Here is a 25,413-nt window from a genome sequence, read left to right as displayed (position 1 = left end):
GAGAGAGAAAGAGACGAGAAGGGCGGTGTTGAAACTACAGCTCATATAGGTATTCGCAAATTGTAAGAGAGCTTCAATCACCTCCTTTGCACGGTACATTATATATTACTAATTACCACTCCTCTTTTCTTTTTTTCTTTTTTCTCTTTTCTTTTCTTTCAAAGTTAATTAAGATTTTTTACTTAATGTTACCATTTCTTTTGAATATTTTGATATATGTTATTTTTTTTGTTTTTCTTTTGGTTTGACTAGTGTTCTAAAATGTGGTAAACCTTGTTTATGAATAAAGATAAGTAATATCGCCATGGATCGTTATAAAAATAATGTAATGGTACTAATATTAATCGATTTTTCGTGGGTAATATGTATATTAAATCAAAAATTATTTAAAATTTTGATTCGAAAAATATAATGAAATTTTAACGGATTAACTGTTTTTTGTCATATTTACATTGAATTGTAAAAAAATAAAGTAACACAACTTTTTATGTTACTTTGTTTGAAAAGTCAAATTATTTTTTATCATTAATTTCATATGTATATATTATTAATTTTTTGGTAAATATTAATTACATATCTAGTATAAGTTTATTTTATAATTTAGTAATATGTTTTTTTTGGTCGACGAGATTATTGCGTTGAGCAAACTGATTTGTCTGTATTCTGATGATCCTTTGTTTATGCCGGGAAAGATAGAATAATCGGAGAAATGTTACTTACACGCCAAGAAGTACTTGGAAGAGTCTGATGATCCAATCCCCAGCCTCTAGCAACTGAGACCAGTTTCATGTATCATTGTTGTTTTAATAAATTATACATCACTCTTTATACTTTTCGTAGTCATTATGATTTATTTGATTTATTTTTTGAATTTTAGATGCTCAAGTGAGCGATTACCTTTCTCCGTTTATAGCCTGGCCTTATCCCTTAAACCAACAAATGTTTATACTTGAAAGACTGCATAAACATATTCTGCTATAACAGAGAGTGTGTGCAATTTGAGTACTAAATTTAGACTAAATTTAAGTACTAATAACGCCTATCATCAACACATGGCGACATGTGTCTTATGCCTTTAATAGTGAAGATTATTTCATAATTAAGTAGTGGCTTTTCTGATACTTTTTATATAATTTTTAAGAATAATTTGTTTTTAAGCAGAAACAGCAAATATCATAAACCATGTATGACATGTGTTTTATGTCAAAGAGGGATGTTTATCTTTAATGTTAGGATTTGATACAAAAACTAAACTCGTACGAAATCATGTATATTTCAAAATCCCTAACCTTTTCTGCTCTCACGTAAATCGAAAAAGTCTTCTTTAAAAAATCGAAGACCAAAATAAGAACCGAGTTCAACAACAGTCGTTTAGAGTAAGATTTGCACATTTTAGGTAAAAGCCAAATTAAAAGAGAAAAGTGCACATTAACTATTGCTATTAATAAACAGTCTCTTTTTTGTAACGGAGACCTTTATGTTAAGAGGGCAAAACATTCAAAGTCTTCAAATCTTCGATATCATAACTATTTTGGCTCCATGTGTTTCAATTTCGTCAATCCCATTAGCAACACTTTTCCAGATATGCAACAAAAAGGTTTAAAGTAAACAACCATGAAAGCTTGCAGGTTCTGGAGATCAAAAAGGTATAATTTAAACTCTGCTATATAAACTTTAGTAGAGATCAGAAAATTGATGTGAAGCTACACAACCATGAAAGCTTTTTCTTCAGCGCTTTCTATCTGCCCGCCATTTGTATACCGGTTTACCATTTGGATTGAGTATCTCGTCTTCACGCAGCTTACGTTTGCGACCCTTTTTCTGTCCATTTAAAAAGCCTCTAATCAGAGATTGTTCTACTTCTAGTTGCATTAAACATTATCAAGAAACAGTTATTTCTTTGGAGACTGACGATATTACCTGTAATTCCTTCTGCATTGACATATCTGCGTATAACTTCTCCAAATTATTAGCCCTGCTCTTCCGTGCCTCAAGGTCTCTATAGGACCTATCCATTTTCCTGTTTCAAGAAATAGAAGATGATGAGTATTGCTTATCCATATGATACCCTTGGAAACATCTAATGCATTTCAGAGACATACTTTTGTATATCTTTCGGGGTCCCTCTGGCATAGATATCACTTCTGCTTCTACATTCTGACTCCAGTTCTCTAGCCTCCTCTCTGATAAAGAAGCACCAGCGTTACAGATCATAAGACAACGTAATTTAACGTGGTACCATTAATGTCTTTTGAATCTTGAGGAAACGAGGTTTTCCAGTGTCGAATATGAACAATCACATTGAAAGAGAAAAGTATGAAAAAGCTGCACCAAGTAAAAAAAGGACTAAATAAACGTTGGGATTAACCTGTCTTCTGCATAGTAAACATGTCTACGGCTTGACTGACCCTCAGTACATTGCAGTGATGAAGTAAGCTTGTCAATTTTCTACAAAAGATAAAGATGGAAGAAAGACAAGAAATGGATGAATATGATTGTAACCAGAAAGCTCGCGGGCTGAGAAAGAGGAAAGACTACTTACGTTTTTCTCACTCTGCAATTTTTGGAACACATAGCCTATATCTTGGGTCTTCATTATCATGAGCTCTTCCGCAGAGTATTTATTTACCTCATCCCTGAAAACAATATCTTTGTCAAAATTTTACGGACCAAGGAGAAAAGGAGGAACCATGAGAGTAACAAAAGAAATGGTAAAAACGACAAAATTAGATATGCTTACTTTGGTCTATGATTTCCACGGTCTGTTTTACTATTGATCATCTTAAAGTTGAATTCATCTGGATTCTTGAATGCGGCCTTCTGCCTAAGTATCTACAGTAAAGTAAAATTAAGAATAAAAACGGCGTTAGAGAAGCTGAACTCTACAACACAAGCTAGCTAAGAATAATGCCTTAAATGGTTTTGAGTTTCTTTAGCTATCTCACAGATATAAACCAGTCAATCAATCCCTTAAACCAACATACAATTGCAAACAGAGAGTGTGTGTGTAAGTGGTACCTTTAAAGTATCCTGCTTTTTGTGATAAGCTTTAGCTCGGATAACATAATCCTTATGCTTCTCGAGGAGACCAAACTTCTTCCTCGCTTGCCTGATTCGTTTAAAAATCCAAACTTTTACGGGAAAAAAAGAGAAATTTGGTAAAACAAAAACGAAGAAAGAAGAAGACCAAATCCAAACTTACGGCTGAGATCGCTCCTTATGAGCAGGCCGTGGAACACAATTACGCAGCGACGACATGTTTGATGGCTCTTAACTCTGCAAATACAGTCACGAAAACTCTAGGATTATTAAGAGAGCTTAAACATAAAACCTACTTCAGTTCATGAGCTTAATTAATTTCAAACTAAATCCTAATCACAAGTCTGAACATCCTCAAGTCTAAACCAAACTATGAACTGAAGCTGAATTGAGAAAAAAAAGGAAAAGGGGAAAAAGCCAAAGTCTCTCACTTGAATACAGGGGAACCCTAGAAATTAGATGACTTCGAGGATAAAGATGAAAGTAGAAGAAGCAACCGCCGGGATTACAACAATTTCACCGGTGACCTTGAAACTCGATTTCTGGAGAGGAGTAGAGAAGTCGGCGAGACAGACCAAGAAGAGTTTAGGGTTTTGTGAGTATAAAGAAAATTGAAACCGAAACCTTCTGGCTGAGCCTAAAGGTTTAGATTTAATGGAGGCGAATTATTTACCCTTTTAACCGAAATTTGAGTGATCATCTCTTTTTTCCCACACATAATGATAAAATTTGTTACATTAAAATAATATTGAACATTAAATATCGGAAAATATCTGATAAATTATATTTATATCTCTTGCTGTGATTTATATAGAAATCTTGTTGTATGCAACACACCCATATAAATACAATATACATTCACATATTTCATTCTACATCTTGAATCGTAATCTCGTCTTCTGATGCAGCGTATCGATTTTGTTTCCAAGGATGAGGAAAGGGACATTTGCTAAAGATTCATCTGAGAGAAGGGCATCAAGCTCTTTCTTTGATTCTGCAAACCTCTCTTTGTCATATGCATCAACTAGCCAACTAGGTATACCACTGCATCAACCTAATAGAAAAAAAATGTTACAAACTTGAAGATAAAATATGAACAGGGCAGGTAGTAAATTAGACATCAAAGTCTATTTGAGCTCTTCATTCATTGGAATCATCAGCAATCAGAATGTAATCACAAGAGACCTCATGTTGAGATGCTCTATAGATACTTTATCTTCCAATTTTCAACCTCTACATACCAATCAATCATCATGTCATTGCAAATAACATCATCTTGAAATTTCAAACTCTAACATTTGTAAATTTGTTACTTTGGGACCAAAAACTGGACTGAAAAGCGAGTAGAAAGCAACTAGTAGTAAGCGCAGTGGCTATAGAAGAGAGTAAGGAGGTATAAGAGTGAAATAATGAAATTAGTCTGTTAGTCTCTGAAGTAATGAAGTTACAAATAAGAGTGTATCTATTAATTTACTGTCTTCCTCTACAAATAAGGTTACGTAGCCCTTACACGCCAGATGGCAAGAAAGGAACTTACTGTTCTGAGCTCTCAAGGCCCTTGAGGACTATGGACCGTCTCCAACAGGTCAGCAAATCTCCTACTCGGATCAGTGACGTTTGGTTACCATTGGCCCTTCCCTAAAATTAGCATAATCTCCAGGCATTTTTACCTCTGTGAATCAGTAGTTACTCTTACACCAAATCCACATGTGTTTATGTAACAAAAAAAATTTTATCCCGTAGAACTGAACTACAAATAAGAGTGAAATAATGAAATTAGTCTATTAGTGTCTGCAATAACGAAACTACAAATAAGAGTGATTCTGTTAATTTACTGTGTAGGCAGTAACAATGCAAACAGAACTATTTCTCAGTGAAGGCTACAAAGATGGAAGTTGGGATTACAATCTTATTGGATCTCATAAGCTACAGAGAGACGCAGGTGCAGCTTGTGGAGCCATATTTGATCTCAAACACCTTCAAGAATCTGATCGCGGTTTGCATATTTCCTTCAACTTACTTGATAGTTAGTTAGTTACAGATCCTGATAGGTTGGGGACGATGATGTAATAAAAGCACTTTTTTATCTCTCTTTTGTTACAGGTGTTTAAGAGGGGCATTGACAAAGATATGGCTGTGCTTATGGCTGCAAGAGCTGCACGTTTAGAGAACCAAGATGCTATCGATACTGCAATTGTTTCAATGTTGTCAGACCCGAAAGAGGTATTGACTCAAGACTCAACTTTCCGTAAACTAGATACAACTAACTCGTATAGAAACTATGATGTATTGATCTGATACTTTGTCTTCAGGCACGTGCCGGAATTCAAGAACTTCATTTTCTTCCATTCAGTCCAGCTAATAGAAGAACTGCATTAACGTACTTAGACGGAGAAGGCAAAATGCACCGTGTCAGCAAAGGCGCTCCTGAGGAGGTTAGAACCTTTGCTGTCAACTTTCTTTATAATATAGCTATTACAACTTTCCATTGTTTTCTGAGAGATTATTCTGATAATTTGTCCTTCTCTAGATTTTGGATATGGCACACAACAAATTAGAAATCAAGGACAAGGTACATGCTACAATCGACAAATTTGCAGAACGTGGCCTAAGATCCCTTGGGTTGGCATATCAGGTGAGACATGATTAACTAGTTTTACAAGTAAAATCTGCACTTGTTTTTAATGGAATATCTCCTCATCTGATATCACTTCTGCTTCTAAATTCTGACTCCAGTTCTCTAGCCTCCTCTCTGATAAAGAAGCACCAGCGTTACAGATCATAAGACAACGTAATTAACGTGGTACCATTAATGTCTTTTGAATCTTGCTCAATGACTCGAAGAATATTCAGGAACATAGTGTGGACATGGAATCAAGTTTCTTTACCCTGGGAAGGTTCATTAGAGGTCAGAGACTTCAAAATAAAAGGAAAAGGAGTATGTCTACTTAAGTCATGGATGTTTAAGTACACGTGGGAAAGCATAGCCTGCTTGTGCTTGTTAAATCCGGAGAATCCATCCGGTTTACACAAAGTCCTGAGGCCTAATGACTAGATTGGATCTTTCAGATAAATGTTTCTACCTGACCACACCAGCAAAGTCTTGTTACTTTGATCGAGAGCATTACAACCACATATTCTTTTTCCATATATGTGCGCACACAAACATAAGAATTTAGTAAAAAAAGCCAAAAAATACATCATCTATTTTTCTATTTGGACGTTTAATACCTGATCTTTTTTTGCTGGAAAAATAATATTCAGATTAATAAAAACATGTCATTTAATACCTCAAGAATTAAATGTTGTCATTTTCCTACCTAAGATTTCTTAACAAAAAATAAATTCCAGTTTTACCCATATTCATTTTTATTATTTATTAATTTATAAATAACATTAAATTAATTTTTGATTTTTGCATTAAAAATGTAATTGTTAATATTTCATTTTACCACTATTTTTGTTCTTTTAAATCAGATTTCTATTTTATTTTCTCCAAAGAATAAAGCCGATAACGGTTTTGAACAATCATAGTTATTCTTCTCATTAATTTATTTGAGTTTTTCTATTTTAAATGGTAATAAAATGTAATATTAAAAAATAATTAAAGAAATAAAATATAAGTATTTTTTGAATTAAAAGAAAGAAAATAGTGATATAATGAATTATTAACAATTATATTTGTTTATTTAAAAACATAGAATTAATTTAGTGTTATTTATAAATTAATAATTAATAGAAATGAATAGGGGTAAAACTGGAATTTATTTTTTTTAAGAAATCGTAAGTAGGAAAATGACAACATTTAATTCTTGATTTATTAAATTATATGTTTTTATTAATCTGGGTATTATTCTTCTAACCAAAAAAGACCAGATATTAAACGTCCAAATAAAAAATAGATGAGGTACTTTTTGGCTATTTTCCCTAAAAATTTATGACAAAATATTTTTTTTCACAAGTGCAAAATCAATACATTTTTATTCAGAATATTCCACAAGTGCAAAATGAAAAAGGAACACATTTTTTATAATTCGGCCTTCTGCGAAGTTTTTGCAAATGAGTGAAAATGGCAAAATCAATATTCATGTTTTGAGACAGCAGTGAAAAGGTAGCAAAAATCTGGGAATTTTCAATACATTTCAACATTATTTAATGCAATAAGATCCAAAGGAGTTAATGAGAGCTAACAAAGGCACATAGATTTCTAACCAAATAAAACTATATCTGATACTTAGGCTGAAGAACGTGAAGCAAGTGTCTCCCATTCCCACTAAAGTATGTGAACCTTTTGAGAGAACTTAGCTCAGGAGTTATAGTTCCACTACCATGAGCAAGAAGGACACGAAAATGACTATTAATAGCTTTGTGCATAGCGGAGATATCAGTATCCTTAGTGATGAACAGAAGGTAACTAGGTTGATTGTTTTTGGCCAGGTACTCGTAAGTTCAGCTAACCGCTGCTTTTATTATCTTTTTGTCGCCAGTTGTTTTCGTACCATAGCGGTATGAACTACAAATACAGAATAGAATTGTAAGTTTGTAACTAATAATGATAAAGAGTGTAGACTAGAATACAGAACTAGACAATTAAAATTGAGAATGGATACCTTGCGGCAAGTGAGTAAAATTTATTCCCAATCTTTCGAAGTCTATACCCTCATAGTCGTCAATATTACCAAAAACATAATATGTAATGTCCTCACTAACCAAATTGTTGGCTTTGAGATTCTCTTGCAACTTTTACTGAATCTCCCTAAAACCATTGAAAGTGTCGAAGTCGAATGATAACTTGGATTAGAGAGTTATCGTAATTAACTTCTTGGACTTGGAAATATAAAAAGATTAGAAATAGAGAATAAAAGGATTAGAAAAGGAGTTTATGGTGATTGTTAAAATGAATATTATACCGGAAGTTGAGGATAAGGCGAGGCCATCAACAGAGAAAGGTAAGCGCTCACTAGAGCATCTAAATTCAAAAAATAAAATCAAATAAATTACAATGACTACGAAAAGTATAGAGAGTGATGTATAATTTATTCTCATGTGGGTGTCTAGTATTATTTATTTATTTTTATTTTTTGTATGAATGTTAAATATCTAGTCTTATTCCATTGGCCAATATTGACAAAAATAAAAATCAAAAGCTGGTTTGCGTAGCACACTTCATATTTGGCCATAAGTTTTTTCTTTTAATTAAAACTGTAGCTAGTTTTTTCGAAATAAGGTTTTCTTGACATTCATTGGGTGACATTCACAAGAGACCTCATTATGGTAATGAATTGGGTGACATTCATTGTTTTGATCTGGCTAGTGAGAAATGGACTGCTGTGGAGACCACCGGGGATGTACCGTCGGCGAGAAGCGTGTTTCCAGCGGTTTCTTACGGGAAATTCATTGTTATATATGGTGGGGAGGAAGAGCCGCATGAGCTTATGCATATGGGAGCTGGGAAGATGTGTGGAGAGGTTTACAAGCTTGATACAGAGACGTTAGTGTGGGAGAGGATTGTGCGTGGGAAACAGGAGCAGAAGCCGAGCCAACGCGGGTGGTGTGCGTTTACTGCAGCGGTTAAGGATGGTGAGGAAGGCCTGTTGGTTCATGGTGGGAATTGTCCGACCAATGGGCGGCTTGATGATTTGGTGTTTTGGGGTTTCTCTCATCTTAATGTCAATTAATGAGTTACCTTTGTGTCTTTCGTTTGTAAACTACTCAGTGTGTGTGTTGTTCTAAGGAGATTATGTGGTGATGATATGTAACTTCTAAGTGTCTTGAGTTGAAGGAGCTATGTGGTGAAATGAAACTATGTTTACCTATTCCAAATACTTCATCAAGTTTGGTGTTTTGGTAATTTAATAAAAATCTTGTTGTTAATCTGAAAAATATATATATACTAGATTAGGACCCGACCGATGTGCGAGTTTAGAGTTTTTAAAATAAAATTAAATTTAACAAAGAATATAAAATAAATATTTTTAGTAAGTAAAAAATATCTATAAAAATAAATTGATACACTGAGTTGTCCAATGTGATTTTGGTGTAAATGGTGCGACTATGCGGTTGACTATTAATCATGTTTTCTTTGAATGCCCTCGCTCGTGTGAAGTTTGAGATTTATCTCCGACTCTGGTCTCGTCAGAGGGTTTTCCATATGAGTCAGTGTACTCGAATTTGGATTTTGTTTTCTGAAAGGTTGCCTCTCAACAGGGTGATTCTGATCAACTTCTTCAATTATCATAGACTTTATAGGCAATCTGGAAGGCCATAACTAAAAAAAATCAAATTGAGAGATCGAGGCGAATGAATAATTGCTCAGGTTTTGGGNTGATATGTAACTTCTAAGTGTCTTGAGTTGAAGGAGCTATGTGGTGAAATGAAACTATGTTTACCTATTCCAAATACTTCATCAAGTTTGGTGTTTTGGTAATTTAATAAAAATCTTGTTGTTAATCTGAAAAATATATATATACTAGATTAGGACCCGACCGATGTGCGAGTTTAGAGTTTTTAAAATAAAATTAAATTTAACAAAGAATATAAAATAAATATTTTTAGTAAGTAAAAAATATCTATAAAAATAAATTGATACACTGAGTTGTCCAATGTGATTTTGGTGTAAATGGTGCGACTATGCGGTTGACTATTAATCATGTTTTCTTTGAATGCCCTCGCTCGTGTGAAGTTTGAGATTTATCTCCGACTCTGGTCTCGCCAGAGGGTTTTCCATATGAGTCAGTGTACTCGAATTTGGATTTTGTTTTCTGAAAGGTTGCCTCTCAACAGGGTGATTCTGATCAACTTCTTCAATTATCATAGACTTTATAGGCAATCTGGAAGGCCATAACTAAAAAAAATCAAATTGAGAGATCGAGGCGAATGAATAATTGCTCAGGTTTTGGGAAGTTAGCCTGGGAAGAGGCGCTCTCTTTTACGGCGGTCATGTCAGCTCCATCTCCGTTTTCGGAGGTCCAAATTTCTTCATCTGGTTGTCAGATTAATGGTTCTTGGAAAGCAACCAATGTGCATTCAGGATTGGGCTGGTGGTGTTGTGTTGGTGAGGAGCGAACCTTGTTGTTGGAGGCCAAGTGTCTAAGACGGAGCCCTCCCCCTACATTCAGAGTTAGAAGCGTTGTTGTCGGTCATGGAGCGGATACGTGATGGAGGGATCGCTTGTCAACATTTCGAGACTGATTGTGTGAGTTACTCACTATTGTGCAGTCTCTGAAGATTGGCTGTCTTTCTCCTACCTGCTCGATGAGTTTAACTTGCTGGAATCCTTCCCACTATTCTATATCTCTTGGATCCTCCGTTCGTCAAATACGAAGACAGATTGTCTTGCATGTGCTTCGCGTTCTCTTATCTCTGAAGTTTCTTTTGTAAACCTCTTCCCTCCAGCTTGAACAACTAACTAAGGAAATTCTTTTAATTTATTGTTTGGTTGAAAAAAAAAGTAAATAGATACACTTTTAGTTAAAGAAAATAGTTGTAGATATGTTCAAAGTTAAACTTTTAGTTAATTTATTGTTAAATTTAACAAAGAATATATATTTAATTCTTTTCATAAGTAAAAACAATGTATAAAAGTAAAGAGATAAACTTTTAGTTATAGAAAATAGTTATTTTTTTGTTTTCTGTAATACACTAATGTATATCCATTTACAAATCTACTATATACATTACCACTAAAAATGTATTTGTACACACAAATATATTTTACTGTTAAAATATATTCTTTAGTCTTTACTACTACCAACAAATTATCTTTATGAACACATTAAATAACATATTATATGTCTCTTCACTTTAACATTTTTATATTAAAAAAACGCATAAATTAATATTACATACTCCTACCTTATATATTACAATAACAGTTTTTTGAATAAATTATTTGATTGGTGAAAAAAATATGAGACGATCTTTTTTTTTTACTTCAACCATATTTTTCTTAGAAACAGTAATTAATTGTATATTTTCACAATCATTTTTTATCTTATATAAAAAATAATCAATTTTCTTGTAAAATTAGCAACTTAAAATTAAAATAAATCAACTATATTTTAAGTTCGAATTTTATTTATATATATAATTTCCTTATAATGATCTTTTTAAATTTTAAAGCTGTTTAAATTTTATAATTTTCTTATAATTGCCTTTAATATTTTATAAACTTTTAATAGTTTTGTTTTACATTTGGAAGTTTACAAAGGTTTTTTTTCTTTAAAAGATTTTAAATAAACTTAGGTTTTCTTTTCTATATTTTAATTTTATATACAACCTTTTTATGGTAGGTTTTGAATTATTACATTTTTATATTTTTAAAATTTTAATAAATTTAGAATTGACATGTGTCAACATCTGAATGATACAATTGACACGTGTCATGATCTTGTTAATTAGTAATTTTATCATTAAGGTTTATATAATAAGATATATTGAAAAGTTATATTACAAACGTTAGATAATTTAAGAAATTTCTGTAATTAACTTTCCCAAATGTGAGGAGCATTGAGCAACTACCATTCCCAATTTCAATGTATCTTTAGACAATTTATTGAATTGTTTGGGTGTTTCGTCAAGAGTGCCAAAAGTTGAAATAGAAAATATAAACTTACGAAATAAAGAAGGAAAAGGAGAGAAAAAGTTTGGGATGCCATTGCTTCAAGTCTTCAATCTTGACGGACGCACAGATTTGGAAACGAAACAGAGAGAAATACGGAATAAAACAAAAATGCTTCAAACGCTTAGAACGTGATGAGCCAAAGTATCAAAAGTAATTAAGTAAACTATGATTATGACAAAAGGTCGAAACTTTACAATACATGTTCTTTACCTCTCTATGTAATGTAAATTATGTAATTTCCATCTCTCCAACTTCAAGAAACCCTCCCATACGATTATAATGATGCCTAAGCAAAGAATATTTTGGTTTTTTCTTGTTTCTTTGCATATTCAATGAAAAAGCTTTTAGTGATGTAGATCACTTGCAAGTTAACTGCATGTGACATCTGAGTAGAACCCTATTATTGTCCTCCTCTCACAATTCTGGATGCTGAGCAACTCCACGTCGAAAACTTCAAATTGCTTCGAGCTGAAGAAGGTCGAAGGTCCCACCTGGTTAGAGCCCAATGACCAAAGACAATGGAAATTGTTATGTCAAAAAGGATGATCAACCAAGGTGAAGACAGTTTTTACACTGTAAAGACTAATGTACATCGATTTACATATGTCTTAGACGAGCTTCGGTTGTCCTAACGAGCAGCCTCAAGCTAGTAATTCCATTTAAAAACATTGTTGGTAGAGGATGATCCTGATGTCTAAACCTAACTATGAACTACTAATCGTGTTTACAGTTTAAACACATTTACACTTAAGAACTGAGTGTTAAGGATAGAGTAGAAAGTAGAAAGTAGAAACTAACCGGAGGTCCCAATTCTGGAGGGATGATAATCCTTCTTCGCCCACCAGGCTTCATGTCACGGATTCCCATTTCAAATCCTGCATACGCACAAAACAATCTTCAATCTGTTTCCTTTCAGAGAAGATTCATCATTAACACTAACATCATATTAGTAAAAGGGAAGGTTAATGTCTTTATAACTTGCCTGGAACAAGTGCATTGGTTCCCATGCGAATTCTAGCAGGAGAGCCCTGTATATAAGTACTGTCTATTCGCCTTCCGGACTCATTATAGCCAATATAGTGAAAAATCACCTATCCAAATACCATCAAAGTTGTATAACCAATTCCATAAACAATCTAACTCCAGAATAAGTTGTTCGTTCAATGGAACATAGAGAAAAGTTAGTACCTGCTGACCATCTTTAGGGCAATCACCTTGACCAACATTGAAATCCCGGTATATGAGGCCCGAATCAGCCTTANACTCCACGTCGAAAACTTCAAATTGCTTCGAGCTGAAGAAGGTCGAAGGTCCCACCTGGTTAGAGCCCAATGACCAAAGACAATGGAAATTGTTATGTCAAAAAGGATGATCAACCAAGGTGAAGACAGTTTTTACACTGTAAAGACTAATGTACATCGATTTACATATGTCTTAGACGAGCTTCGGTTGTCCTAACGAGCAGCCTCAAGCTAGTAATTCCATTTAAAAACATTGTTGGTAGAGGATGATCCTGATGTCTAAACCTAACTATGAACTACTAATCGTGTTTACAGTTTAAACACATTTACACTTAAGAACTGAGTGTTAAGGATAGAGTAGAAAGTAGAAAGTAGAAACTAACCGGAGGTCCCAATTCTGGAGGGATGATAATCCTTCTTCGCCCACCAGGCTTCATGTCACGGATTCCCATTTCAAATCCTGCATACGCACAAAACAATCTTCAATCTGTTTCCTTTCAGAGAAGATTCATCATTAACACTAACATCATATTAGTAAAAGGGAAGGTTAATGTCTTTATAACTTGCCTGGAACAAGTGCATTGGTTCCCATGCGAATTCTAGCAGGAGAGCCCTGTATATAAGTACTGTCTATTCGCCTTCCGGACTCATTATAGCCAATATAGTGAAAAATCACCTATCCAAATACCATCAAAGTTGTATAACCAATTCCATAAACAATCTAACTCCAGAATAAGTTGTTCGTTCAATGGAACATAGAGAAAAGTTAGTACCTGCTGACCATCTTTAGGGCAATCACCTTGACCAACATTGAAATCCCGGTATATGAGGCCCGAATCAGCCTTAACGTAATTATCTGAAGCTACAACCTTAACCTCAAAACCTGCACTATATCAGCAAAAACATAAACACAAACAAAAAGACCAATAAGCTCCCATGTTCATTCAATAAGAACCAATACTCTCCAATNCTAACGAGCAGCCTCAAGCTAGTAATTCCATTTAAAAACATTGTTGGTAGAGGATGATCCTGATGTCTAAACCTAACTATGAACTACTAATCGTGTTTACAGTTTAAACACATTTACACTTAAGAACTGAGTGTTAAGGATAGAGTAGAAAGTAGAAAGTAGAAACTAACCGGAGGTCCCAATTCTGGAGGGATGATAATCCTTCTTCGCCCACCAGGCTTCATGTCACGGATTCCCATTTCAAATCCTGCATACGCACAAAACAATCTTCAATCTGTTTCCTTTCAGAGAAGATTCATCATTAACACTAACATCATATTATTAAAAGGGAAGGTTAATGTCTTTATAACTTGCCTGGAACAAGTGCATTGGTTCCCATGCGAATTCTAGCAGGAGAGCCCTGTATATAAGTACTGTCTATTCGCCTTCCGGACTCATTATAGCCAATATAGTGAAAAATCACCTATCCAAATACCATCAAAGTTGTATAACCAATTCCATAAACAATCTAACTCCAGAATAAGTTGTTTGTTCAATGGACCATAGAGAAAAGTTAGTACCTGCTGACCATCTTTAGGGCAATCACCTTGACCAAGATTGAAATCCCGGTATATGAGGCCAGAATCAGCCTTCACGTAATTATCTGAAGCTACAACCTTAACCTCAAAACCTGCACTATATCAACAAAAACATAAACACAAACAAAAAGACCAATAAGCTCCCAAGTTCATTCAATAAGAACCAATACTCTCCAATAAAAACAAGAAAACAGAGTAGTAAAAAAAGCTTAAACCTTCTCTAACAAAGTTAGGAAACTCGTCAGGAGCATTGTTCTCTCTCTGTATCCTCTTGTTCTGTTCTAGTAACCGTCTCTCATCATAAGGGCTCTTAGATTTAGTCTTCGCAGATGAAATCAACGCCGGAAACAACAAACACGGCGTAGTAGCCAATACATAAACTACACTTCTCCGACTCAAGCTGCAATTTTTATTTTATGTTCAAAAAGTAAAAAAACCGGACTTTATCACCAGAATCAAACCAGAATCTCTCAAAATTGCAAAAATTACCTTTGGTCTTTTGGTTCTTCACTCACTGAACAACAACATAACGAGCGTTTGCTCCGAGATAACGATACTTTTGTTTCACCTACAAGATTTTACATGCTTTAATCCTGTTTTGCCCAAGAAGCCCAGCTTACTAAATCGGGAGATCAATTGAAGTTTTGAGAGAGAGAGAGAGAGAGAGAAGAACTCACGAAGAAGTGTAAGACATGGATAGAGAGGAGTTGATAAAATCATCACCATAGCTTTCCTCCCTCCGGCGATTCCTGCAGAATCCACTTTTATCCTAAGTTCTTCTTCTGCGTTTTAATTTCATGGATAATATTATCTTTTGCCCCCTATATTTTTAATTTATTAAAATTTGGACCCGGTGTTTTCATTTTGAAATTAGACACCAAATAGTATAATTTACTAGATTAGGCCCGCATATTAACGCGGATATAACAAAAAAGATATGAAATTTTAAGTTGTATTCAAAATATTAATTTTATTTCATTTGATTTTATTTTAAACGGATTTAGAGTTTACACACTCCATTTTGTTCTTTGTATATTATTTCATGATAATAAAATTAGATTTTAATTCAATGCACTCAATCCCAATGAATAACATTTATAATTTTCATATCAAAAAAATGTGAATTGTATCAAATTTATACCTTACTTAAAATTTTATAAAAACTCAAAATTAATAAAACATAATTCTCAACAAAAAAACTGAAAACTAATTTTATCTCATATTTGAAAAAGAAGCAATATCTTAAATATATTGGTCTCAAATATATTTGTTTCATATTTTGTAATCTCATAAGTAATAGTTTTACTACTTGTCCAACATTATCATAAATTAATCAAAAATTCAAAGACGTTATTATGAGAAAATTATTTGTTTATGTAAAGGTGAGTATCTCTTTGTCCAAAAAAAAATTTAAAGGTGAGTATCTATAATCCTTTTTCATTTAGGATTAATAATTGACAATATAGTTTATTTAATTATGATAGTATAGTAATTAATTGTATAATTTTCTTAATTACTTTTTATAATAGTAATGTAAAATTAGAATTAGTATTATTTTTTATATAAATATATGAACTATCTTTTTATATTTATAAAATTGTTTAAATTTTTAATCTCTTATAATCTACAAATATGTTAAAACAAAGCTTTTGTATAACACATGACAAAATCTTTAATTGTTAAATTGACACGTGTCGCGATCACATGATTTACTAACTTTGAAAACCAGGGTTTATATAATAACATTATATTGAATACACTATCAAAAATCATTCATCGATTGAAAAACTTAAGAAAATTACATTAATTTCTTATTTTGATTATCTTATTTTTTTTACATTATGTTAATCACTAATTTTAACACATTGAACCTTTTCATACTTTAATCACTTTTCTGTATAAATTTCTTTTTACTATATGATTATAATAAATAATAATTGCAAATATTTTCCTTATTAATTGCATATATTTTCCTATTGAAATTAGTAATTTAATAGATAGCGTTCCTATTAGAATTAGTGGTATAATATATTACTTTTGGTTTTATATACTTTTAAAAATATTAATTGTAATAATTCTATTCTTAGTATTTTTTAATTTTCCTATAATTATTATATAAACTTTATTCTCACACATATCAAAATATTATCGATATATTTGACACATGTCGCGATTATATGAATTACTAACTTTGAAAACTAAGGTTTATATAATAAGATGGTTGGGATTTAATTTTTTTGTTTAATGTTTGATGAAACCAATTTCTTCTTCGGTCTAATGATCTGAAATATTTCACCCAAATAATAATATCCAAACCAAAACACGCTGATTTTGGATCAAGGATAGGATTTTTCGGTTATGATATACTTTTTATCTCAGTTTATCCTTCTTAATTTTAGCTTTTTTAAGTTCTGAAGTCAAATGTTTTCCAACAATGTTAGTTCTTTAAAATATAATTGTTAATATTGAAAAAAATATCCCAATATTTTAAGAATATTAAACAAAAACCAATCTCGTGAAGTTCAAATTATTTTTTGAACTGCCACATTTTAAAATTTCGTAACTAACCAAACATATAATTTGTGAGGATTGATCCTACTTTCAGATATAAATTATTTAGTATATTTACTATATAATAATTATTTACTTTTTGGAGATAAATAAAGATTACTCAAACCATAATCTATAGATAATCACTTACATAAACCTTAAATCAGATCAAATCCATTACATACATAAATTAAACCTTAAATCAGATCAAATCCTATTACATAAATTAAACCTTAAATCAGATCAAATCCCATCACATAAGTTGTCCTATAAGAGAGAATATCAAACCGGTGGGTAAGAAATTTTGCATCTGCTGCCTGAGTGCAAGGACATTAGCTGATCTACAGTCAGTTAATTCAAGTCGATCATTTGCATTGCTTTTTTTATTGCAATCATTTGCGTTGTTTTTCTAATTGCAAGATTTGGAGGATTAGCCTTAGGAGCATAAAATCTCTGCAAAACATTTTCGACATTAACCAGAATTTACATTAGAATTGATAATGCTCTTAAAAAAGGAAAAAACCAAAAAAAAAATTCATAAACCATTTTCACGGTATGAGAATACAACAACTTCTGATCCGCAAAACTGCAGAAAGACCATCAACTACCGTACGAAGTCCCGTCTTCCGAATCCCACTAATCATGGCTGACGGTGAAGTTTGGCGAAGGGTAACGTTATTATATAAACCTTAGTTTTCACACTAATTTCATCTCATATTTGAAAAAGTAACAATATCTTAAATATATTTGTTTCATATTTTGTAATCTCATAAGTAATAGTTTTACTACTTGTCTAACATTACCATAAATTAATCAAAAATTCAAAAACTTTATTATGAAAAAATTATTTGTTTATGTAAAGGTGAGTATCTCTTTGTCCAAAAAAAATGTAAAGGTGAGTATCTATAATCCTTTTTCATTTAGGATTAATAATTGACAGTATAGTTTATTTAATTATAATAGTATAATAATTAATTGTATAATTTTCTTAATTATTTTTTATAATGGTAATGTAAAATTAGAATTAGTATTATTTTTTATATACATATATGAACTATCTTTTTATATTTATAAATTGTTTAAATTTTTAATCTCTTAAAATTTACAAATATGTTAAAACAAAGCTTTTGTATAACACATGACAAAATCTTTAATTGATAAATTGACACGTGTCGCGTTCACATGAGTTACTAACTTTGAAAACCAAGGTTTATATAATAACATTATATTGAATACGCTATCAAAAATCATTCACCGATTGAAAAACTTAAGAAAATTACATTAATTTCTTATTTTGATTATCTTATTTTTCTTACATTATGTTAATCACTGATTTTAACACATTGAACCTTTTCATACTTTAATCACTTTTCTGTATAAATTTATTTTTACTATATGATTATAATAAATAATAATTGCAAATATTTTCCTTATTAATTGCATATATTTTCCTATTGAAATTAGTAATTTAATAGATAACTTTCCTATTAGAATTAGTGGTATAATATATTACTTTTGGTTTTATATACTTTTAAAAATATTAATTGTAATAATTCTATTCTAAGGATTTTTTTTAATTTTCCTATAATTATTAAATAAATTTTCTATTCACACATGTTAAACTATTATCGATATACTTGACACATGTTGCGATTATATGAATTACCAATTTTGAAAACTAAGGTTTATGTTATAAGATGGTTAGGATTTAAGGCTTTCGTGAAGATGATTGAGAATGCCGAGAAATGAGGGAAAAAAAAAGGCTCCTTTGATGGTGACCGTTGTTCATGATTATTGTGAAAGCATGTGAAATTAAGTTGCATTTCGTTTCTTCTGTGCATTTGAATTGCGTTTTGTTATTGAAATTGAGTGGAAGCTGAATAGAATTCTACAAGTAGAGGTTATACATGTTTTTAGCAACGTATATGCATGTAACTAAGTTGAAGGTCGTGTAGAATGTTTTCTTCTGCCTCTAAGATCATCAGTAAGTTTTGATCGTTGTGTACACTGAGATTGCTTCTGTAACTAGGAACCTCTCGAGTAGTAGAGCCCATATTAGATGCTCGAAGCAGCAGATTTTCTAAAATCTGTGATTAATTGTCTATGCATTTGGGTTACGAGTTTAGAAGCCCTGTGATGAGCATTGCCATCACAGTCCCATGGCATCTCCTGATTTAATCCTAATGGAACTGAAGCAAGCCAAGATAAATCTTGGTAAAACCACGGATGATCTTTTGTGATCCAATCCAAGATTTCCTTGAGAAGACACGGGTGAAGCTAACGTGTCTGGCTTGAAAATAACGCTTTCAATTCTCTTTGGGAAGCTCTTCCAACCGTCGCCGTCGTTGGTGGTCAGGTCATTTCTGGTTTCTGTGTCTGGTTAAGAACTGTAGTTGAAATTGTCCATTTGATTTCCTTTGGTGTTGCAGCTTTAGTTCGCAAGGAAATTGAGGATGAGACTGATATATAGAATCACAGGAAAGAGCAAACAGGTATCTCCAGTCCCTATTCACCTCAGTATCTTCTCTCCAAATGGTCAGCTTTAATCACAGTCTGTGGATTTTATTTACTTCCCGTAGTAAACTTGTTTCTTTTTTGCAACTAACATTGATGTTTGCTTCTTCTTTTTTTATGTTGTGTTCTATGGAAACAGTTGTGAATCTGACCCTCGTTGGTTTACCCGGTTTAACTAAGGTTGCTGTTGGTATGATTCTTTTACCTTTTCGTTTGGTTTCCATTTATTTATTCTTGGATGGATGTATGAAGGTTATTGATATCGTCTTTGTTTTCCAGAGGGACAGCCTGAAACCATCGTTGAGGATATCGAAACCATGGTTCGCACTTATGTTGATAAGGTTAGATTCACTGCTTTTGGGTTTTATCAAGCTGTTAAGCTGTATATGCTAAGGCTCTATTTGCTTGTGTTAAAACCTTAAGCTTTCTATTGGTTTATAATTATACTTAACCAATTTAGAAATAGAAAGCTCAAGAACCTTATTAAAAGGCAAGAAGTTTTGTACGTTAGATAAATATTTCTAAATTAAAATTGTAATATCAGTCATGCCTAAATCAGTTATGTTGATTTAATTACTTGTATTGCATCATCCCTATGATTTAATTACTCTGTTAATTACATTTGATGTGCTTACCAACTATGATATCAGTCCGTGTGTTTCCCCTGTACAATCATCAAACTAGACCGTGACACATGAACCAAGAAGAGATGAAGGTACTTACTGCTAATGCATTAATTCCTTTAATTTGTCCATCAAGTCTAACTTGGTAAGATCACCAAATGTCCTCTCTCACCTGAGACGAACAAAAACATAATTTAAATGTCAAAAGACAATACCTCCTGCTAAATATTTAAATCATTCGCAACAGAAGAGCAAACAAACCTTTTGGATGGACATCTTTGGCGAGCTTAATTGCATCCGATGTGGCCAGGGGCGGATCTACGTGAATGATTTAAATATTTAGCAGGAGGTATTGTCTTTTGACGATGGAATATCTGATTTAATTTAGCACTCATGCTCCTTTATATGTTGTGTGTATGTCATAAACATAATATTGTATTTAGCAGGAGGTATTGTCTTGTAACCACACCGTTCTATTGTATTTTACACGTGCCCCATACCCTTTTTAAAGGTTACCCAGTACTTGTGCAGTAGTTGTTTCTTTAGTTCTGTTGGCTATGGAATATCTGATTTGAGGTTACAAGTACAATTTCGAATCCGTGATTGTACTGCTATTCTGCATTTTATTCCTTTTGGATGAATCATATTTGTATTGTATAGTATACATATAACTTAATATTGTTTAATGTTACGAAAATACTAGCTTTACTAACATTTTTCAGTTATCTCTTTTGTAGTTCATTTATTATATTTAGAGTTTAAATTTGTGTGATATGGTTAGATAGGTAAATTTAAATATAATATATGTATTTATAGGTTATTGTGAATTTTAAGTTTGTAAATGTGTATGTTTTAATTATTAAAAATATATATATCTAATATAAGTAATTAAGTATAATTATAAACCTATATAAGCAACACTTCAAAAAATTTGGCTCATTTTCTAATTCACAATTTAAAATTTATGAAAAATGCAAGATATTAATCTTATCAAATATATATTTATTTTAACACTTTATAATATACTAACCAATTTGTTTAGAAATAATTATCAAATATATATTTATTCACAATTTAAAATTTATGAAAAATGCAATATATTGGTTTATGTTCTTGCAGCAGCTGCTACACATTGAGCATTTGAGGAGCAAAATCGAGAGAGTCGGACTTTTGAATAAGTAATGCATTAACACTTCCTTTTTTCTTGCTGTCTTTTCATTATTTCTTTTACTCATATCGTTGTTTTCTTTCATGGATGGATACTCGTAGGAGAATGCTTGGTAAAGAGCTCGACAATGTAAGTTACCATGAACTGAAATAACTAGATACTGAGATTTCGAGAGAGCTCTGGAGCAGGTACATAATCACGCTTTTGCATATAATTTTATATTTTGTTGACTAATTAGTTACCGATCTATGATGCATCCAATCTAGGTTCTAATTTTTTTTTTTTAATTTATCTTGACCACACAGCTTTAGCTATGGAGAAAGACTAGAAGAGCATGATGGTGAAGTTCTGGTTAGTGCATCTATATAACTCACTTCTTGTCATGTTCTTTCTTTTTTTTCTCGTTTTTACAGTGCTTATGTTCTTGCAGTTGCTGCTACAGATTGAGCATTTGAAGAACAAAATCGAGAGAGTCCAGCTTTTGAACAAGTAATGCACTAACACTTCCTTTTTTTTGCTGTCTTTTCATTATTTTTTTTACTCATATCAATGTATTCTGTCATGGATCCTCGTAGGAGAATGTTCGGTAAAGAGCTGGACAGTCTAATTTACAGCGAACTGATGATACTCGAATATGAGATTATGAGATTTACATGTATGATGTGTGTAGAACCAATCAGGGCTTCACTCATTTTTTGTTAAACCGTCCCCCTAAAGCCTATACTCAACTTGTGGAAAGGGAGGCCCATTTACTATTTTCTGTAGTATATATATATTTTTTCTTTTCGCTGCCCTCTGCCAATAATTTAAGTATTGAGATATCTTCGTCGTACCTCTCATTTTCTATTTCTCTGTCGGTTATGATCTTTTGACATAAGAGAGGTAAAAATATATACATATATCGTATCTTCAGTCCTCTGCAAGAGATTCTAACTTCGTCTATGTGGACCCAAAAATCTCCGAATACAGACCAAATGCTATGTTATGTCACGTACATGTCTCGATATTCGTATTGGCTAAAACATTTACTTACATATGCAAACAACACACGCTTGCCCCATCAATCACAACCCCCTCATTGTTTCTTTTACTTTATATACTTCTAAGTCTAACTAACTATATCATCTTTACAAAATTCCCTTTCTTAAGTAAGTACCAAGGAACAAACCCAATTAAACAATTACAACTATATTAAGACAAACATAAGCCTTTCTCCAAACTATATAAGTCTGTTGTTAATCATTAGACAATAATACCGTAATTCAGCTTCAAAAACCAAACTGAATAAAACAAAGGAAAGAAAAAGCATGGACCAACAACTCTTGAAAAAAAACTTCCAAAGATCGTTTGACTTTATAATAGAAAAACAAATCACCAAAACCTATATTATCTTTAGACTAATTAAATTCTACTACTATTAAAAAATAAAGAGACAAATTCTCTAATGAGAACCAGCAGCAGGTCGTTGTCGGAGAGGAATAGCAGCCCACGGACTCATTGGCCCCATCGGAGACGAAGACGTCATCACAGGAGGAGCCACCGATGAGGGTGATGAAGTAACAGCGACGCGTTCGCAAGAAGGGCACATTGTTAGCGTAGTGGGAGGTTTCATGTGCATGTATAAATGTGGCGAAAGCTTTAAAGCCCTTAACTCACTCACTTCCTTTTGCAATCTTCGATTCTCCTCCGTTAGATTCTCGCAACATCTCTTCAGATATTCACAATCTACTTCCGTTTGCTTCAGCTTCGTCCTACACACACACATCAGTCCAATCACCTTAATTAATTATTGCTTTAAACCTGAATTACAATTCTCCCCAAACCGATTTACATTAGTTGTTTTTCATTACCTAAACCTCCTAATTAAGACAAGAGACCCATTAGGATCCGTCAGGATAATCTTTATGGGTCAGAAAATGGACCATAACACATATCACCATCATAGCAATAACTAATGGTTTTGTTTTCTAGACTATATGAATTTACGATGGTAACCCTTCAACAATAAGATAGAATTTTCTACCTTGCCCTTCGGTTTTGGAACCACACTTCCACTTGCCTCGTCCTCAGATTCAATTGCTTAGCCAATGCCATCTTTTGCTTCTGCATTCGACGCCCCAGAAGAAGGGAAAAAAGTCAATGGACAACAAAAATAAGAAGAGTCAACTTTTTGAAACAAATTACGGAAATGCCACTGACCGGATTGAGTGTGCTATGTTCTTTAAAAGTCTCTTCAAGAACCAAAGCTTGTTCTTTAGACAAACGGAGTTTCTTCCTGGAACCGTCGTCTCCGTTCCCACTACCGTCTTCATTGTCGCTACCACCTCCGAGCGAACAAGAAGCTCTCTCCATCTCGTTGTCTTCTACTCTACTACCCCCTCCGGCTGCAGCTGCCGCAGCCATTAGCTCCCGCTCGCTCCTCTTCCCGCTCATCACGCTTGAGACGGTGCTGTTCGGGGACGATACTCCGGCGGCGTCATCCTCCACGTCAACCACCACCGTCGATGGAGCTCTGTTCACGTCGATTCCCCTGAGAAACGATCTCATGTCGGAGTTTCTCTCTGCACACGTTACACGTTAACAGAATCGCGATTATTGCATAACCACGCGAAAATGATTAAAAATCACATAAATATCAACTAAATTATATATTAAGAAGAATAAGATCGGATCTAAAACATATCATCTTATACATGAATATATATATATATATTTTTTGTGGCGAATATATATATATATATTGACTAATTAGAAAGTAACAGGATATGATTCATATGAATAGTAAGAAATCATTTTAAAGAAGGTTGAAAAAATATTTATTGCTAAATCAGGGGAAATATGGATTGACTGAGAGGAGGTACCTGAAGATTGAAACATGTTAATCCAACTGTTCTGATTCTTTTGAGGATGGCTATAATTATTGCTCTGCTGCTGCTGCATATGCATATGCATGTGTGGTGAAGATGAATAAGAAGAAGCCAAAGGCATTGGATTTGACCTCGAAGACGGCTCCTTCTGATTAAATCCTAAACTCAAGCTCAAACTTAGCCCCAATCCATCATCTCTTTCACCCATTTTTTTTTCCCCTAACCCAAAACCAGAAAGAAGAAAGAAAAAGTTGTCCGGGTTCTCAAGAATTTGTAGCGAGAAAATGAATAAATGACTTCTCTCTTTTGTTCACTCTCTCTCTCTATATGTGTCTTTAAAGATGTTGTGCCACTGCCTCTACACTTGTGCAGCAGTACAGTTTGAAAGATATGGCCAATATGTGACTATATTTATATGCAAAAGAGTTTTTTCAGACAAAGAGATATGGGGTTGTGGGGAGGCTTAGGGTTTCAATGATGACTTGTGTCAGAGAGACCTCTGTTACCTCAATGATGATATATACTGCATAAAAAAACCTGCTTCCTTCTCTCTCTCTCTTTATTCAAAACTTAACCATGGTTAAAAATTAAAAACCAGGGAAGGGAGTTATTACTTTCGTTCACCACACATCCCCTTTCAACCATGGTTACGTTAATTATTAAAGCAAAAAAAAACAAAACAAAAAGTCCAACTCTCTCTCTTGTTCTTCTTTCTTTTATCTCATTTTCCGTTTTGTATTTTGTAAGTTGTAACTATTCTTATAATCATAAAAGAACCTATGAGCGTTTTTCAAATATTATTAGATTCTTCCAAGTGTAATAAACTCTACCAAATCCCTTCATGTGAAGTTTTTTATTGATTTAAGAAAACCTTGCTTTATCTTTACTAAAATAGAAAAGCTGAGTTTCTACTTTAGAAGATAGTAGTAAGAAGCAATAATTATTTTTTTTAAAAACAAAACACTAAGTATAAAAGATAAGTAAATAAAGAGATTAATTTAACCCGAGTTTCAAAACTAAAGAAGCTCTTTTACAAAAACCCACACACATACACACAAGTAGAGCTTAATTGGCTTTTTTGTTTCGTAATTGTGTGGCTTTCATTACGAAAGCGGCTTTCTCGCTCATTGACGGTTGACCAAATGAGAAAAGATTAAAAAGCTGCGACCAGACCAGTCGGTAAAATCCACGCGCTCGTGAGTGTGAATAATACAGTATCTTACTAATAATTTTTAAATGA

The 25,413-nt window shown here is 32.9% G+C and overlaps 5 protein-coding genes across 8 annotated transcripts; 2 read left to right on the top strand and 3 right to left on the bottom strand.

The window, feature by feature from the left end:
* LOC104749298 (probable U3 small nucleolar RNA-associated protein 11) lies at window positions 1,495–3,660 on the bottom strand. The gene is made up of 9 exons (XM_010470894.2): window positions 3,471–3,660; window positions 3,203–3,276; window positions 3,019–3,109; window positions 2,741–2,832; window positions 2,543–2,636; window positions 2,369–2,448; window positions 2,103–2,183; window positions 1,921–2,020; window positions 1,495–1,821 (listed from the first exon to the last, which is right to left on the bottom strand). Exons 2-9 carry the CDS (start codon window positions 3,256–3,258, stop codon window positions 1,729–1,731), a joined length of 687 nt encoding a protein of 228 aa, XP_010469196.1. The 5' UTR covers window positions 3,259–3,276; window positions 3,471–3,660; the 3' UTR covers window positions 1,495–1,728.
* On the top strand, window positions 4,928–5,704 carry LOC104753235 (ATPase 7, plasma membrane-type-like). Its single transcript, XM_019237653.1, has 4 exons — window positions 4,928–5,035; window positions 5,116–5,262; window positions 5,352–5,474; window positions 5,570–5,704. The coding sequence occupies exons 1-4, from the start codon at window positions 4,928–4,930 to the stop codon at window positions 5,687–5,689; spliced, it is 498 nt and encodes a 165-aa protein (XP_019093198.1). The 3' UTR covers window positions 5,690–5,704.
* On the top strand, window positions 7,390–8,717 carry LOC109129425 (nitrile-specifier protein 5-like). The gene is made up of 2 exons (XM_019237652.1): window positions 7,390–7,449; window positions 8,301–8,717. The coding sequence occupies exons 1-2, from the start codon at window positions 7,390–7,392 to the stop codon at window positions 8,715–8,717; spliced, it is 477 nt and encodes a 158-aa protein (XP_019093197.1).
* On the bottom strand, window positions 11,792–15,225 carry LOC104749297 (peptidyl-prolyl cis-trans isomerase FKBP20-2, chloroplastic). Of its 4 annotated transcripts, none has more exons than XM_019237572.1 (8): window positions 15,129–15,225; window positions 14,941–15,019; window positions 14,667–14,851; window positions 14,466–14,543; window positions 12,851–12,882; window positions 12,645–12,753; window positions 12,461–12,537; window positions 11,792–12,153 (listed from the first exon to the last, which is right to left on the bottom strand). In XM_019237572.1, the coding sequence occupies exons 1-8, from the start codon at window positions 15,175–15,177 to the stop codon at window positions 12,031–12,033; spliced, it is 732 nt and encodes a 243-aa protein (XP_019093117.1). In that variant the 5' UTR covers window positions 15,178–15,225; the 3' UTR covers window positions 11,792–12,030. The 4 variants fall into 4 exon arrangements, with proteins under 4 accessions (XP_019093117.1, XP_010469194.1, XP_010469195.1 ...); XM_010470892.2 differs by lacking the exon at window positions 14,466–14,543 and adding an exon at window positions 13,746–13,786 and having other exon boundaries at window positions 12,851–12,919; XM_010470893.2 differs by lacking the exons at window positions 12,461–12,537; window positions 12,645–12,753; window positions 12,851–12,882; window positions 14,466–14,543 and adding exons at window positions 13,287–13,363; window positions 13,471–13,579; window positions 13,677–13,786.
* Window positions 22,433–24,707, bottom strand: LOC104749296 (homeobox-leucine zipper protein HAT3). The gene is made up of 4 exons (XM_010470891.2): window positions 24,168–24,707; window positions 23,506–23,867; window positions 23,330–23,409; window positions 22,433–23,057 (listed from the first exon to the last, which is right to left on the bottom strand). Exons 1-4 carry the CDS (start codon window positions 24,379–24,381, stop codon window positions 22,748–22,750), a joined length of 966 nt encoding a protein of 321 aa, XP_010469193.1. The 5' UTR covers window positions 24,382–24,707; the 3' UTR covers window positions 22,433–22,747.

Source organism: Camelina sativa, chromosome 16 (genome assembly GCF_000633955.1).
Source record: "Camelina sativa cultivar DH55 chromosome 16, Cs, whole genome shotgun sequence".
NCBI classification, from domain to species: Eukaryota; Viridiplantae; Streptophyta; class Magnoliopsida; order Brassicales; family Brassicaceae; genus Camelina; species Camelina sativa.
Note: the sequence above shows the minus strand (reverse complement) of the source record. Positions and strands in the feature narration are given on the sequence as shown.

Bases quoted from the DNA above. Each gene is read 5' to 3' on its own strand.
- LOC104749296 (XM_010470891.2), bottom strand. From the start codon at position 24,381: ATGGGTGAAAGAGATGATGGATTGGGGCTAAGTTTGAGCTTGAGTTTA. The intron at 23,868-24,167 runs GTACCTCCTCTC...TAACGTGTGCAG, and splicing joins TAACATGTTTCAATCTTCAG to AGAGAAACTCCGACATGAGA. The intron at 23,410-23,505 runs GTCAGTGGCATT...CGTCGAATGCAG, and splicing joins AACATAGCACACTCAATCCG to AAGCAAAAGATGGCATTGGC.
- LOC104749298 (XM_010470894.2), bottom strand. From the start codon at position 3,258: ATGTCGTCGCTGCGTAATTGTGTTCCACGGCCTGCTCATAAGGAGCGA. The intron at 3,110-3,202 runs GTAAGTTTGGAT...TAAACGAATCAG, and splicing joins CATAAGGAGCGATCTCAGCC to GCAAGCGAGGAAGAAGTTTG. The intron at 2,021-2,102 runs GTATGTCTCTGA...TTCTTGAAACAG, and splicing joins ACCCCGAAAGATATACAAAA to GAAAATGGATAGGTCCTATA.
- LOC104753235 (XM_019237653.1), top strand. From the start codon at position 4,928: ATGGAAGTTGGGATTACAATCTTATTGGATCTCATAAGCTACAGAGAG. The intron at 5,036-5,115 runs GTTTGCATATTT...ATGTAATAAAAG, and splicing joins CCTTCAAGAATCTGATCGCG to CACTTTTTTATCTCTCTTTT. The intron at 5,263-5,351 runs GTATTGACTCAA...CTTTGTCTTCAG, and splicing joins TGTTGTCAGACCCGAAAGAG to GCACGTGCCGGAATTCAAGA.
- LOC109129425 (XM_019237652.1), top strand. From the start codon at position 7,390: ATGACTATTAATAGCTTTGTGCATAGCGGAGATATCAGTATCCTTAGT. The intron at 7,450-8,300 runs GTAACTAGGTTG...GACATTCACAAG, and splicing joins TCCTTAGTGATGAACAGAAG to AGACCTCATTATGGTAATGA.
- LOC104749297 (XM_019237572.1), bottom strand. From the start codon at position 15,177: ATGGTGATGATTTTATCAACTCCTCTCTATCCATGTCTTACACTTCTT. The intron at 14,852-14,940 runs GTAATTTTTGCA...TAAAAATTGCAG, and splicing joins GAAGAACCAAAAGACCAAAG to CTTGAGTCGGAGAAGTGTAG. The intron at 12,538-12,644 runs GCAAGTTATAAA...GTGCGTATGCAG, and splicing joins AACCAATGCACTTGTTCCAG to GATTTGAAATGGGAATCCGT.